This window comes from Scyliorhinus canicula, chromosome 6 (assembly GCF_902713615.1).
Source record: "Scyliorhinus canicula chromosome 6, sScyCan1.1, whole genome shotgun sequence".
Taxonomy (NCBI): domain Eukaryota; kingdom Metazoa; phylum Chordata; class Chondrichthyes; order Carcharhiniformes; family Scyliorhinidae; genus Scyliorhinus; species Scyliorhinus canicula.
The window spans coordinates 31,838,388-31,853,603 of NC_052151.1; the positions used below are offsets into that span (position 1 = coordinate 31,838,388).

Genomic DNA, 15,216 nt, shown 5'->3' on the forward strand with positions numbered 1-15,216 from the left:
ATTTACCTTCAAACAGCTGCTCCCAATACATATTCCCCAGCTCCTGCCGAATTTTGGTATAGTTGGCCTTCCCCCAATTTAGCACTCTTCCTTTAGGACCACTCTCGTCTTTGTCCATGAGTATTCTAAAACTTACGGAATTGTGATCACTGTTTCCAAAGTAATCCCCGACTGAAACTTCAACCACCTGGCCGTGCTCATTCCCCAACACCAGGTCTAGTATTGCCCCTTCCCGAATTGGACTATTTACATATACTGCTCTAGAAAACCCTCCTGGAAGCTCCTTACATATTCTTCTCCATCTGGACCTCTGACACTAAGTGTATCCCAGTCAATATTGGGAAATTTAAAATCTCCTATCACCACCACCTTGTTGCTCCTACATCTTTCCATAATCTGTTTACATATTTGCACTTCTATCTCACGCTCGTTGTTGGGAGGTCTGTAGTACAGCCCCAACATTGTTACCGCATCCTTCCTATTTCTGAGCTCTGCCCATATCGCCTCACTGCTCGAGTCCTCCATCGTGCCCTCCTTCAGCATAGCTGTGATATCCTCTCTGACCAGTAATGCAACACCTCCACCCCTTTTACCTCCCTCTATTCCGCCTGAAGCATTGATATCCTGGGATATTTAGTTGCCAGTCATGCCCTTCCCTCAACTAAGTCTCAGTAATAGCAATAACATCATACTCCCAGGTACTAATCCAAGCCCTAAGTTCATCTGCCTTACCTACTACACTTCTTGCATTAAAACAAATGCTCCTCAGACCATCAGTCCCTTTGCATTTGTCATCTGCTCCCTGCCTACTCTTCCCCTTAGTCATGCTGACTTCATGATCTAGTTCCTTACAGGCTTTAGTTACCACCTCCTTACTGTCCGCTAGCCTCCTCATTTCCCCGCAACAGCCAATTAGCAGCTCCGCCCTGCTGCCCTCTGCTGGATGCTTGCCTTCACTTGAACACGGAGGGTGTCTTGCTCGGGTACACCTTCTGGACACAGTGACCGCAATGCACTGATGCAAATTTTCCCCGCAACAGCCAGTCAGCGGCTCCGCTCTGCTGCCCTCTGCTGTATCCCTATTGTCTCTCTCTCGGGGACCAACATTCACTTTACTTGCTCTTTTCCTTTTTTTTTTTAAAAATCATTTTTATTGAGAAATTTTGATTTTATACACCATTGACGCACCTTAGTAAAATACCGAAAATAACAATAATATTAACAATCATATACATTCGCCCCATCCCCATGAACAACCCAGCATTTTAACAACAACGCATATTAACACACTATAAAGTTACAGAATAAACACTACAATAATGCGCCCCCCCCCCCCCCCCCCCCCCCCATCCCGGGTTGCTGCTGCTATTGACCCAGTTACCTATCTCTGAGCCAGGAAGTCCATAAAAGGCTGCCATCGTTTATAGAACCCTTGTATTGATCCTCTCAGGGCAAATTTGACCTTTTCCAATTTTATAAATCCCGCCATGTCACTGATCCAGGTCTCCACACTTGGGGGCCTTGCATCCTTCCATTGTAACAGAATCCTTCGACGGGCTACTAGGGACGCAAAGGCTAGGACACCGGCCTCTTTCGCCTCCTGCACTCCAGGCTCTACCGCAACTCCAAAAATCGCGAGTCCCCACCCTGGTTTGACCCTGGATCCAACCACCCTCGACACCGTCCCCGCCACCCCCTTCCAGAATTCTTCCAGTGCTGGGCATGCCCAGAACATATGGGCGTGGTTCGCAGGACTCCCCGAACATCTGGTGCACCTGTCCTCACCCCCGAAGAACCTACTCATCCTAGTCCCGGACATGTGGGCCCGGTGCAGCACCTTAAATTGGATGAGACTAAGCCTCGCACATGAGAAGGAAGAGTTGACTCTCTCCAAGGCATCCGCCCAAGTCCCGTCCTCTATCTGCTCCCCAAGTTCCTCCTCCCATTTAGCCTTCAGCTCCTCCACTGACGACTCCTCCACCTCCTGCATTACCTTATAGATGTCAGCCACCTTCCCCTCTCCTACCCACACCCCCGAAAGCACTCTGTCCATCGCCCCCTGCGAGGGCAGCAAAGGGAATCCCTCTACCTGTTGCCTAGCAAACGCCTTTACCTGCAGGTATCTGAACATGTTCCCCTGGGGAAGGCCAAATTTATCTTCCAGTTCCCCCAGGCCCGCAAACCTCCCGCCAATAAACAGGTCCCTCAATTTGCTGATGCCCGCCCTTTGCCACCCCCTGAATCCCCCATCCGTGTTCCCCGGGATGAACCGATGGTTGCCACCCAGTGGAGCCTCCATCGAGGCCCCTGTTTCCCCCTGATGCCGTCTCCATTGTTCCCAGATTCTTAGGGTCGCCGCCACCACCGGGCTCGTGGTAAACCTCTTAGGGGAGAGCGGCAACGGTGCCGTTACCATGGCACCCAGGCTCGTACCTCTACATGACGCCATCTCCATTCTTTTCCACGCCGCCCCTCCCCCCTCCATCACCCATTTACGCACCATTGACATATTGGCTGCCCAATAGTACCCCAGAAGGTTGGGCAGTGCCAGCCCACCTCCATCCCTTCCTCGCTCCAGGAACACCCTCCTCACTCTCGGAGTCCCATGTGCCCACACAAAACTCAGAATACTGCTAGTCACTCTCCAAAAGAAGGCCCTGGGGATAAATATGGGCAGGCACTGAAAAAGGAACAAGAACCTTGGAAGCACTGTCATTTTGACGGACTGCACCCTCCCCGCCAACGACAATGGCAGCATGTCCCACCTCCTGAACTCCTCCTCCATCTGATCTACCAGCCTGGTAAAGTTATGCTTGTGGAGAGTCTCCCAGTCCCTGGCCACTTGCACCCCCAGGTACCTAAAGCTCTCCCCTGCCCGCCTAAGCGGGAGCCTACCAATTCCTTCCTCCTGGTCTCCAGGGTGCACCACAAACACCTCGCTCTTGCCTAAGTTTAATTTATAACCTGAGAAGGTCCCAAACTCGGCTAGTAACTCCATCACTCCCGGCATCCCTCCCACCGGGTCCGCCACATACAGTAACAGGTCGTCGGCATACAACGACACCCTATGTTCCTCTCCACCTCGCACCAAGCCTCTCCACCTCTCTGAATCTCTCAATGCCATCGCCAGCGGCTCGATTGCCAGTGCAAACAACAAGGGGGACAAGGGGCAACCCTGCCTGGTCCCTCGGTAAAGCCGGAAGTACTCCGACCTCCTCCTATTCGTAGCTACGCACGCCATCGGGGCCTCCTATAACAGCCTTACCCATCTAATGAACCCTTCACCAAATCCAAACCTCCCCAACACCTCCCATAGGTACCCCCACTCCACTCTATCGAAGGCCTTCTCCGCATCCAGTGCCACCACTATCTCTGCCTCCCCCTCAATCGCCGGCATCATAATGACATTCAGCAATCTCCGCACATTCGTGTTCAGCTGCCTTCCCTTCACAAAACCTGTCTGGTCCTCGTGCACAACCCCTGGCACACAGTCCTCTATCCTAGTGGCCAGGATTTTTGCCAGCACCTTAGCGTCCACGTTGAGGAGAGATATGGGCCTGTATGAACCACACTGCTGGGGGTCCTTGTCCTTCTTTAAAATTAACGAGATCAGCGCCCGTGACATCCCCCCTTGCCACGCTTCGTTGAGTGTCCGCACCAGCAAGGGACCCACTAGGTCCACAAACTTTTTATAAAATTCCACCGGGAACCCATCCGGCCCCGGTGCCTTCCCTGACTGCATCCGCCCGATCCCCTTAACTAGCTCCTCCAGCTCAATCGGCGCACCCAACCCCTCCACCTTCTCCTCCTGCACCTTCGGGAAAGAAAGCCCGTCAAGGAACCTCTCCATTCCCCTCCTCTCCCCCGTTGGCTCCGACCGGTACAGTTCCCCGTAAAAATCCTTGAAGACCTCATTCACCTCTACCCCCTTCCGCACCACATTCCCACTCTTATCTCTCACTCCAGCAATCTCCTTAGCCGCATCCCGCTTACGCAGCTGATGAGCCAGCATCCTACTCGCCTTTTCACCATGTTCGTACACTGCCCCTTGTGCCTTCCTCCACTGTGCCTCCGCCTTTCTAGTGGTCAGCAAATCAAATTTAGCCTGCAGGCTGCGCCTCTCCCCCAACAGTCCCTCCTCTGGTGCCTCTGCATACCTCCTGTCCACCTCCAGCATCTTTCCCACCAGTCTATCCCTCTCACTCCTCTCGCTCCTCTTCCTGTGTGCCCGGATGGATATCAGCTCCCCACGAATTACTGCCTTCAGGGCTTCCCAGACCATCCCCACCTGAACCTCCCCCGTATCATTCACCTCAAGGTACCCCTCAATACTTGCCCGGACCCTCCTACACACCACCTCCTCCGCCAACAACCCCACATCCAACCGCCACAACGGACGTTGGTCTCGCACCTCTCCCATCTCCAACTCTATCCAATGCGGAGCGTGGTCGGAGATGGCAATGGCCGAATACTCGGCCTCCTCCACTCTCAGAATCAGCCCCCTACTCACCACGAAGAAATCTATCCGAGAGTAGACCCTATGTACGTGGGAGAAGAAAGAGTACTCGCGTGCCCTCGGCCTTACAAACCTCCATGGATCCACCCCACCCATCTGGTCCATAAACCCTCTCAGTACCTTGGCCGCCGCCGGCCTCCTACCCGTCCTAGAGTTGGACCGATCCAGTGAAGGATCCAACACCGTATTAAAGTCCCCCCTATGATCAGACCTCCCGCCTCCAGATCCGGGATCCGTCCCAACATACGCCTCATAAAGCCCGCATCGTCCCAATTTGGGGCATACACACTAGCCAGTACCACCTTCTCTCCTTGTAGCCTGCCCCTAACCATCACATACCTACCCCCCTTATCCGCCACCACCTCCGTTGCCTCAAACAACACATATTTTTCCCCACCAGAATCGCCACTCCCCGGTTCCTCACATCCAACCCCGAGTGGAAAACCTGCCCCACCCATCCCTTCCTCAGGCGGACCTGGTCCGCCACCCTCAGGTGGGTCTCCTGAAGCATTGCCACATCCGCCTTTAGCCTCTTCAGGTGAGCCAGTACCCTCGACCGCTTCACCGGCCCATTCAACCCTCTCACATTCCAGGTGACCAACCGGATCAGAGGGCGTCCCGCCCCCCTCCCCCGTTGGCTAGCCATAGCCCGTTGACTGCCCGCCCCAGGCCAGCACCCCCTGCTCGACCCCGTCCCCATAGCGACAACCCCTCACCTCTGTCCCCCCAGCCCCCACCAGCTCCTTCTTGACCCTACCAGCAGCAACCCGGTATTCCCCTTTCCCCCCCTCCCTTCCCCCCCAGGCTCGGAACCCTCCCAGCCGCGAACCGTCCTCCATTGTACTTCCGTGGGTCAGCTAACTTCTGCTGACCCCGGAAACTCCCGCCAATAGCCCGACCCCTCCCGAAGTGGGATCATCCCCCAATCTATCCCTCCTCCTGGCACCGCTCCAGCGCGGGGAAGAACCAGTTAAGGCCCCGCCTCCCCCGTCACCATCTCCACCCCCCAGCCCCGCAGCACGGGAAACCAGAGGAAAGCCCGCGCTTTTGCACTGCCCCACCACACCCTTCTGACGCAGCTCCCAAATATCAGCCCCACTCCATACCCCCACTCCGGCATAGAATACAACATACCCCCCCGACCCTCCCCTCAAGATACACAGCCCAGACAATGTCCCACAGCACAAAAACAAAAACATAGCAGAACAACCCCTCCGTAAATAACCATATCAAAATTGCAAAAGTACTAAAACAAGAAGAAAACAACAGAAGAAAAAGAGAACACAGCAACAGCAGAATCCAGCACTAATATCTTACAGCCGACCTCGCAACCCCCAACCCCTAGTTCAAGTCCAGTTTCTCCGTCCGCACGAAGGCCCACGCCTCCTCCGGGGAATCGAAATAATAATGCCGGTCCGAATAAGTTACCCACAGGCGCGCGGGCGGCAACATTCTGAACTTTATCTTTTTTCTATAAAGCACGTCTTTCGTCCGATTAAATCCGGACCGCCGCTTAGCCACCTCCGCACTCCAGTCCTGGTAGATCCGCACTACCCCATTCTCCCAATTGCTGCTCTTCACCTTCTTGGCCCAGCGCAGCACGCACTCCCGATCACTGAACCGGTGGAACCTCACCAGCACCGCACGCGGGGGTTCATCTTCCTTGGGCCTCCTGGCCAGCACCCTGTGCGCTCCCTCCAGCTCCAAGGGCAGATGGAGAGATCCGGCCCCCACTAGCGAATTCAGCATTACAGCCACATAGGCTGTCAGGTCCGATCCCTCCAGCCCCTCTGCAAGGCCCAAGATCCGCAGGTTTTTCCGCCTCATGCGGTGATCCAGCTCCTCAAAGCGTTCCTGTCACTTCTTGTGGAGTGCTTCGTGCCCCTCCACCTTAGTCACGAGGACCACGGCCTCCTCCTCTCGTTCAATGGCCTGCGTCTGCAACTTCTTGATGGCAGCACCCTGGGTGGACTGAATCTCTGACAGCCTTCTGTTTGTTTCCTGCAGAGAGCTCAGTACTTCATCCTTGAATTCTTTAAAGCAGCGCAGGAGATCAGTTTGTTGTTCCTGGGTCCAGAGTCTCCATTCCTCTGGAGCTCTGTCGGCGGCCATCTTTGATCCCTTCCCCCGTTTTTTCTGAGGAGCTGCTGCTGTTTTTTCCCCCTTTCCACTCCGAGTTCGAGTCATGGACTGCAGGGAAAGTCGTTCAGCACACCTTCCCCCACCGGGAGACGTCGAAAAATTTCCGTTTTGGGCTCTCAAAAGAGCCAAAAAATCTCTTTAAAACGGGAGCTCCCAGATGTGTGGCTTACTGATCCATCACAGCCACCGGAAGTCTGCTCTTTTCCTTTTTAAGTACTTGTAGAAACTCTTGCTATCCATTTTTACATCTCTAGCTAGCTTCCTCTTGTACTCTAATGTCTTTCTCATCATTAACCTTTTAGTCATTTTCTGCTGGCTAATGTAACGCTCCTATTTAAGAAGGGAGGGAGGCAGAAGACAGGAAATGTAGGGGATCAGGGATTATGGGGATCAGAAAAATATCAGCCATGATTGAATGACGGAGCAGACTCGATGGGCCGAGAGGCCTAATTCTGCTCCTATGTCTTATCGTATAGACCTGAAGATTTTGGGCTATTTGATACCAGAATTTGGTGCTGACATTGATCATTTTCCTCCGTTTTAAATGCGGAATGATCTTGTGATATATTTATATGGACATGTTTAAGAACAAAAGTGGTCTTTAAAACTGATCACTATGGTGCTACTTAATGCTAGTTTTGAGATTGAAAGTTAAAAAAATTATTAATTTTTCGTGTTGCATCAGGGCTAAAAAAACAGTGTCATGAGTATATTATTTACATAACGTTTTGTGCATGTAAGGTGCAGTTCTCTTACCTCCTGAAAACGCTCTCTGATAAACAGTATACTGAAAAGTTAATCTTGAATATAAATTTGCTGTATAATTCTTAATATGATGCTGATATCTCACCGTTAAAATAATTATTTAAGCCTTATTAACAGCATACTTGTTTTATTGTGTGTCAAGCAATTGGTCTTGTGCTATTTTATAGGTGTTTCAGGGCCCGAGCATCTCAGAACCTTTTTCCAATGAAACCAGAAAATCCGATCCAATTTAAACCTGGATCTCTGGGAAACCAACATAGTGTGGCTTTTGCAGCTCAAAATGGTGAGGTGTTTCAAATTACCTATACATATTTCTTTGCATTTCACCATGGGAAAGTAGAAGTTTTTAGTTAGAAGTATCTTTATAAATCACTGATTAAGTCTCAGCTGAAATATCATATTTATTTCTGGGCACTACACTTTGGAACTATGCTACACTGCCAAGTACCTCTGGCATGACCCAGCCTGATGATCACGTTGTTGAAGATGGTAGACTGGGCATTACACATGTGTGGCGGAAGTCTGATGCTGACTTAACGTTCAACTTGCCATCATGCACATTGGCACTGCAGTGAAAGTTGCCTCTTAACCAAACACAGCTGAAGCTGTATGATACTTCCCCCATCATTACAATTTGAAAGGATGATTACATTTGCAGGTTATTAGCTTATTACTAACTACTCACTCTTGGGGAGTTAGTAGGAGAACTGGGTTTTTGGAAGACTCCTGAACAGTTGATAAATCTGCTGGGTGGTCCTTCAGAAGCCATTAGATATACTGAAAAGCCTCTGAGTACACAACTTGCTCCCAGACATGAGGCTATAATTGTAGTTTGTCTGTAACTGGAGCATCAGAGGGAGATGAAGTAGAGGCAGCAAACAAAATTAGCTGCTTAGTGAGGCAGGAGAAGGAAGGCTCTTGGCAGGAGGTGTTACCCAGCTAGGATTATCAGGGGCCAATTTTACCTGTGCCAGAAGTAGTGTACTTGATGCAGGGTGTCATTGAGATTTTGTGGAGATTTGTAGGTGCCATATTTCATGTTCGGCTGTACCGTAACCGCAAAGGCTTCCACTCATTTGATGTGACTTCAAACAATGTTCAGTCTAAATAGAGTGCCATATATACTTGAGTAACACTCCATCTCATGTAAAAATTGACCCTAATTTTTGAACAAAAAGTCCTCATGTAAAAGTGAAAACCTGAATTTCCATGGATACTTGTTTCCGTCTCTGCTCAAGAGTTTGCTGATCCTTCTGCATCAATGCTAGACTGTGCAGAGTGCAATTTGCCTACTGAGATAGCAGAGAACTTTAGTACAAGTTTAATTTCTTGTTGAAATGATGCAAGGTAAGATTGAAACAAATGATAGCCCCATAGGCAAAGAAAAGTTTTGTTGTTGCTCCAATCCACTTCCTTGTGAGCTGTGAACATCTGAAATGGAGAGACTGTAAATCCTGTATAGTTCTCTACTGGCTGTGTGAGCTTAAAAACCCAGCAGGGTTCTCTGCTTGCTTTGTGAGCCATGAACATCAATAGTTTAAAGTAAACCCCTCAAAAAATATTATCCCTGAGAAAGTTGGCCACCTTAAATTTTTTGCCTAAAAATAGGTCTCGGAAATTCAACTTTTGCAAAAATGTATGTGATAGGTGCAACAGATGCAATGCCCCCTTTAAGACCTTCCATGAATTAAAGATATATAGAATCAAGAGGATCATAATTATGCTATCTGCAGCTTGAATGTCATAACCAATTTCCCTTTGAGAAAGAAACTGACTTCAGGATTGGCACTACAGATTCTTGGATACCCTATAATTTATACAAGTCCAGCCTAGATTTTGAATAACTGCCGTCTGTTGTGAAGGTCAGATACGTTCAGGTGCCACAGGATCCGTGTTTGGGCCTCAACAATTTACACTCCATATTAATGCCTGGATGAAGGGACCAAATGTACTCGAGAACTATTTTGATGATGATACAAAGGTCGGAGGGAAGGCAAATTGTGACGATGATACAAAGAGTGCTAAGGGATCTAGACAAGTTAAGTGAGTGGATGAAACTTGGGCAGATACAATATAATGTTAAATAGAACATAGAACATAGAACATAGAACGATACAGCGCAGTACAGGCCCTTCGGCCCTCGATGTTGCACCGACATGGAAAAAATCTAAAGGCCATCTAACCTACACTATGCCCTTATCATCCATATGCTTATCCAATAAATTTTTAAATGCCCTCAATGTTGGCGAGTTCACTACTGTTGCAGGTAGGGCATTCCACGGCCTCACCACTCTTTGCGTAAAAAACCCACCTCTGACCTCTGTCCTATATCTATTACCCCTCAATTTAAGGCTATGTCCCCTCGTGCTAGCCACCTCCATCCGCGGGAGAAGGCTCTCGCTGTCCACCCTATCTAACCCTCTGATCATTTTGTATGCCTCTATTAAGTCACCTCTTAACCTTCTTCTCTCTAACGAAAACAACCTCAAGTCCATCAGCCTTTCCTCATAAGATTTTCCCTCCATACCAGGCAACATCCTGGTAAATCTCCTCTGCACCCGTTCCAAAGCTTCCACGTCCTTCCTATAATGAGGCGACCAGAACTGTACGCAATACTCCAAATGCGGCCGTACTAGAGTTTTGTACAACTGCAACATGACCTCATGGCTCCGGAACTCAATCCCTCTACCAATAAAGGCCAACACACCATAGGCCTTCTTCACAACCCTATCAACCTGGGTGGCAACTTTCAGGGATCTATGTACATGGACACCGAGATCCCTCTGCTCATCCACACTACCAAGAATTTTACCATTAGCCAAATATTCCGCATTTCTGTTATTCTTTCCAAAGTGAATCACCTCACACTTCTCCACATTAAACTCCATTTGCCACCTCTCAGCCCAGCTCTGCAGCTTATCTATGTCCCTCTGTAACCTGCAACATCCTTCCGCACTGTCTACAACTCCACCGACTTTAGTGTCGTCTGCAAATTTACTCACCCATCCTTCTGCGCCCTCCTCTAGGTCATTTATAAAAATGACAAACAGCAACGGCCCCAGAACAGATCCTTGTGGTACGCCACTCGTAACTGAACTCCATTCTGAACATTTCCCATCAACTACCACTCTCTGTCTTCTTTCAACTAGCCAATTTCTGATCCACATCTCTAAATCACCCTCAATCCCCAGCCTCCGTATTTTCTGCAATAGACGACCGTGGGGAACCTTATCAAACGCTTTACTGAAATCCATATACACCACATCAACTGCTCTACCCTCGTCTACCTGTTCAGTCACCTTCTCAAAGAACTCGATAAGGTTTGTGAGGCATGACCTACCCTTCACAAAACCATGCTGACTGTCCCTAATCATATTATTCCTATCTAGATGATTATAAATCGTATCTTTTATAATCCTCTCCAAGACTTTACCCACCACAGACGTTAGGCTCACCGGCCTATAGTTACCGGGGTTATCTCTACGCCCCTTCTTGAACAAAGGGACCACATTTGCTATCCTCCAGTCCTCTGGCACTATTCCTGTAGCCAATGATGACCTAAAAATCAAAGCCAAAGGCTCAGCAATCTCTTCCCTGGCTTCCCAGAGAATCCTAGGATAAATCCCATCTGGCCCCGGGGACTTATCTATTTTCACCTTGTCCAGAATTGCCAACACTTCTTCCCTACGCACCTCAATGCCATCTATTCTAATAGCCTGGGTCTCAGCATTCTCCTCCACAATATTATCTTTTTCTTGAGTGAATACTGACGAAAAGTATTCATTTAGTATCTCGCTTATCTCCTCAGCCTCCACACACAACTTCCCACCACTGTCCTTGACTGGCCCTACTCTTACCCTAGTCATTCTTTTATTCCTGACATACCTATAGAAAGCTTTTGGATTTTCCTTGATCCTACCTGCCAAAGACTTCTCATGTCCCCTCCTTGCTCGTCTCAGATCTCTCTTTAGATCCTTCCTCGCTTCCTTGTAACTATCAAGCGCCCCAACTGAAACTTCATGCCTCATCTTCACATAGGCCTCCTTCTTCCTCTTAACAAGTGATTCCACTTCTTTGGTAAACCACGGTTCCCTCGCTCGACCCCTTCCTCCCTGCCTGACTGGTACGTACTTATCAAGAACATGCAATAGCTGTTCCTTGAACAAGCTCCACATATCCAGTGTGCCCAACCCTTGCAGCCTACTTCTCCAACCAACACATCCTAAGTCATGTCTAATGGCATCATAATTGCCCTTCCCCCAGCTATAACTCTTGCCCTGCGGGGTATACTTATCCCTTTCCATCACCTAACGTAAAGGTCACCGAATTGTGGTCACTGTTTCCAAAGTGCTCACCTACCTCCAGATCTAACACCTGGCCTGGTTCATTACCCAAAACCAAATCCAATGTGGCCTCGCCTCTTGTTGGCCTGTCAACATATTGTGTCAGGAAACCCTCCTGCACACATTGTACAAAGAATGACCCATCTAATGTACTCGAACTATATCTTTTCCAGTCAATATTTGGAAAGTTAAAGTCTCCCATAACAACTACCCTGTTACTTTCGCTCTTTTCCAGAATCATCTTCGCCATCCTTTCCTCTACATCCCTAGAACTATTAGGTGGCCTATAGAAAACTCCCAACAGGGTGACCTCTCCTTTCCTGTTTCTAACCTCAGCCCATACTACCTCAGAAGAAGAGTCCCCATCTAGCATCCTTTCCACCACCGTAATACTGTCCTTGACTAGCAGCGCCACACCTCCCCCTCTTTTGCCCCCTTCTCTGAGCTTACTAAAACACCTAAACCCCGGAACCTGCAACAACCATTCCTGTCCCTGCTCTATCCATGTCTCTGAAATGGCCACAACATCGAAGTCCCAGGTACCAACCCATGCTGCCAGTTCCCCTACCTTATTTCGTATACTCCTGGCATTGAAGTAGACACACTTCAAACCACCTACCTGAACACTGGCACCCTCCTGCGAAGTCAAATCTGTGCTCCTGACCTCTATACTCTCAATCTCCCGTACCCCAAAACTACAATCCAGGTTCCCATGCCCCTGCTGAATTAGTTTAAACCCCCCCAAAGAGCACTAACAAATCTCCCCCCCAGGATATTGGTGCCCCTCAGGTTCAGATGTAGACCATCCTGTCTATAGAGGTCCCACCTTCCCCAGAACGAGTCCCAGTTATCCAGAAATCTGAATCCCTCCCGCCTGCACCATCCCTGTAGCCACGTGTTTAATTGCTCTCTCTCCCTATTCCTCATCTCACTATCACGTGGCACGGGCAACAACCCAGAGATAACAACTCTGTTTGTTCTCGCTCTGAGCTTCCATCCTAGCTCCCTAAAGGCCTGCCTGACATCCTTGTCCCCTTTCCTACCTATGTCGTTAGTGCCAATGTGGACTACGACTTGGGGCTGCTCCCCCTCCCCCTTAAGGACCCGGAAAACACGATCCGAGACATCACGTACCCTTGCACCTGGGAGGCAACATACCAAACGTGAGTCTCTCTCGCTCCCACAAAATCTCCTATCTGTGCCCCTGACTATTGAGTCCCCAATTACTAATGTTCTACTCCTTTCCCCCCTTCCCTTCTGAGCAACAGGGACAGACTCCGTGCCAGAGGCCCGTACCCCATGGCTTACCCCTGGTAAGTCGTCCCATATATATGTGAGGTTGTCCACTTTGGTAGGAAGAATAAAAGAATAAAGAGCACAATGTTATTTCAATGGCGAGAGATGATAGAAAATGGTTCTGAGTGATCTGGCTATCCCTGTACATAAAGAACAAAGAAAATTACAGCACAGGAACAGGCCCTTCGGCCCTCCCAGCCTGCGCCGATCCAAATCCTTTATCTAAACCTGTCTCCTATTTTCCAAGGTCTACTTCCCTCTGTTCCCGCCCATTCATATACCTGTCTAGATGCTTCTTAAATGATGCTATCGTGCCCGCCTCTACCACCTCCGCTGGCAAAGCGTTCCAGGCACCCACCACCCTCTGCGTAAAAAACTTTCCACGCACATCTCCCTTAAACTTTCCCCCTCTCACCTTGAAATCGTGACCCCTTGTAACTGTCACCCCCACTCTTGGGAAAAGCTTGTTGCTATCCACCCTGTCCATACCTCCCATAATTTTGTAGACCTCAATCAAGTCCCCCCTCAACCTCCGTCTTTCCAACGAAAACAATCCTAATCTACTCAACCTTTCTTCATAGCTAGCACCCTCCATACCAGGCAACATCCTGGTGAACCTCCTCTGCACCCTCTCCAAGGCATCCACATCCTTCTGGTAATGTGGCGACCAGAACTGCACGCAGTATTCCAAATGTGGCCGAACCAAAGTCCTATACAACTGTAACATGACCTGCCAACTCTTGTACTCAATACCCCGTCCGATGAAGGCAAGCATGCTGTATGCCTTCTTGACCACTCTATCAACCTGCGTTGCCACCTTCAGGGTACAATGGACCTGAACTCCCAGATCGCTCTGCACATCAATTTTTCCCAAGACCCTTCCATTGACCATATAGTCCGCTCTTGAATTTGATCTTCCAAAATGCATCACCTCGCATTTGCCTGGATTGAACTCCATCTGCCATTTCTCTGCCCAACTCTCCAATCTATCTATATTTTGTTGTATTCTCTGACAGTCCTCCTCGCTATCTGCAACTCCACCAATCTTAGTATCATCTACAAACTTGCTAATCAGACCACCTATACCTTCCTCCAGGTCATTTATGTAGATCACAAACATCAGTGGTCCGAGCACGGATCCCTGTGGAACACCACTAGTCACCCTTCTCCATTTTGAGACACTCCCTTCCACCACTTCTCTCTGTCTCCTGTTGCCCAGCCAGATCTTTATCCATCTAGCTAGTACACCCTGAACCCCATACGACTTCACTTTTTCCATCAACCTGCCATGGGAAACCTTATCAAACGCCTTACTAAAGTCCATGTATACGACATCTACAGCCCTTCCCTCATCAATTAACTTTGTCACTTCCTCAAATAATTCTATTAGGTTTGTAAGACATGACCTTCCCTGCACAAAACCATGCTGCCTATCACTGATAAGTCTATTTTCTTCCAGATGTGAATAGACCCTATCCCTCAGTATCTTCTCCAACAGTTTGCCTACCACTGACGTCAAGCTCACAGGTCTATAATTCCCTGGATTATCCCTGCTACCCTTCTTAAACAAAGGGACAACATTAGCAATTCTCCAGTCCTCCGGGACCTTACCCGTGCTCAAGGATGCTGCAAAGATATCTGTTAAGGCCCCAGCTATTTCGACCCTCTCTTCCCTCAGCAACCTGGGATAGATCCCATCCGGTCCTGGGGACTTGTCCACCTTAATGTCTTTCAGAATACCCAAAACTTCCCCCTTCCGTATGACAACTTGACCGAGAGTATTTAAACATCCATCCTGAGCCTCAACATCCACCTTGTCCCTCTCCTTTGTGAATACCGATGCAAAGTACTCATTAAGAATCTCACCCATTTCCTTTGAGTCCACGCATAAATTCCCTCTTTTGTCTTTAAGTGGGCCAATCCTTTCTCTAGTTACCCTCTTGCTCCTTGCATATGAATAAATGCTTTGGGATTTTCCTTAACCCTGTTAGCCAAAGATATTTCATGACCCCTTTTAGCCCTCTTTATTGTGCGTTTGAGATTCGTCCTACTTTCCCGATATTCCTCCAAAGCTTCATCAGTTTTGAGTTGCCTCGATCCTATGTATGCTTCCTTTTTCATCTTGGCTAGTCTCACAATTTCACCCGTCATCCA

General features: G+C 48.9%; 1 protein-coding gene across 1 annotated transcript in view; it reads left to right on the top strand.

Annotated features, from left to right (window-relative positions):
* The window catches only part of bub1 (BUB1 mitotic checkpoint serine/threonine kinase), a 146,658-nt gene that overhangs the window by 30,968 nt on the left and 100,474 nt on the right, over positions 1-15,216 (top strand). Inside the window, exon 5 of the mRNA XM_038799122.1 lies at positions 7,591-7,706. Coding sequence (XP_038655050.1) covers positions 7,591-7,706 — 116 coding nt within the window. The remainder of the gene's footprint in view (positions 1-7,590; positions 7,707-15,216) is intronic.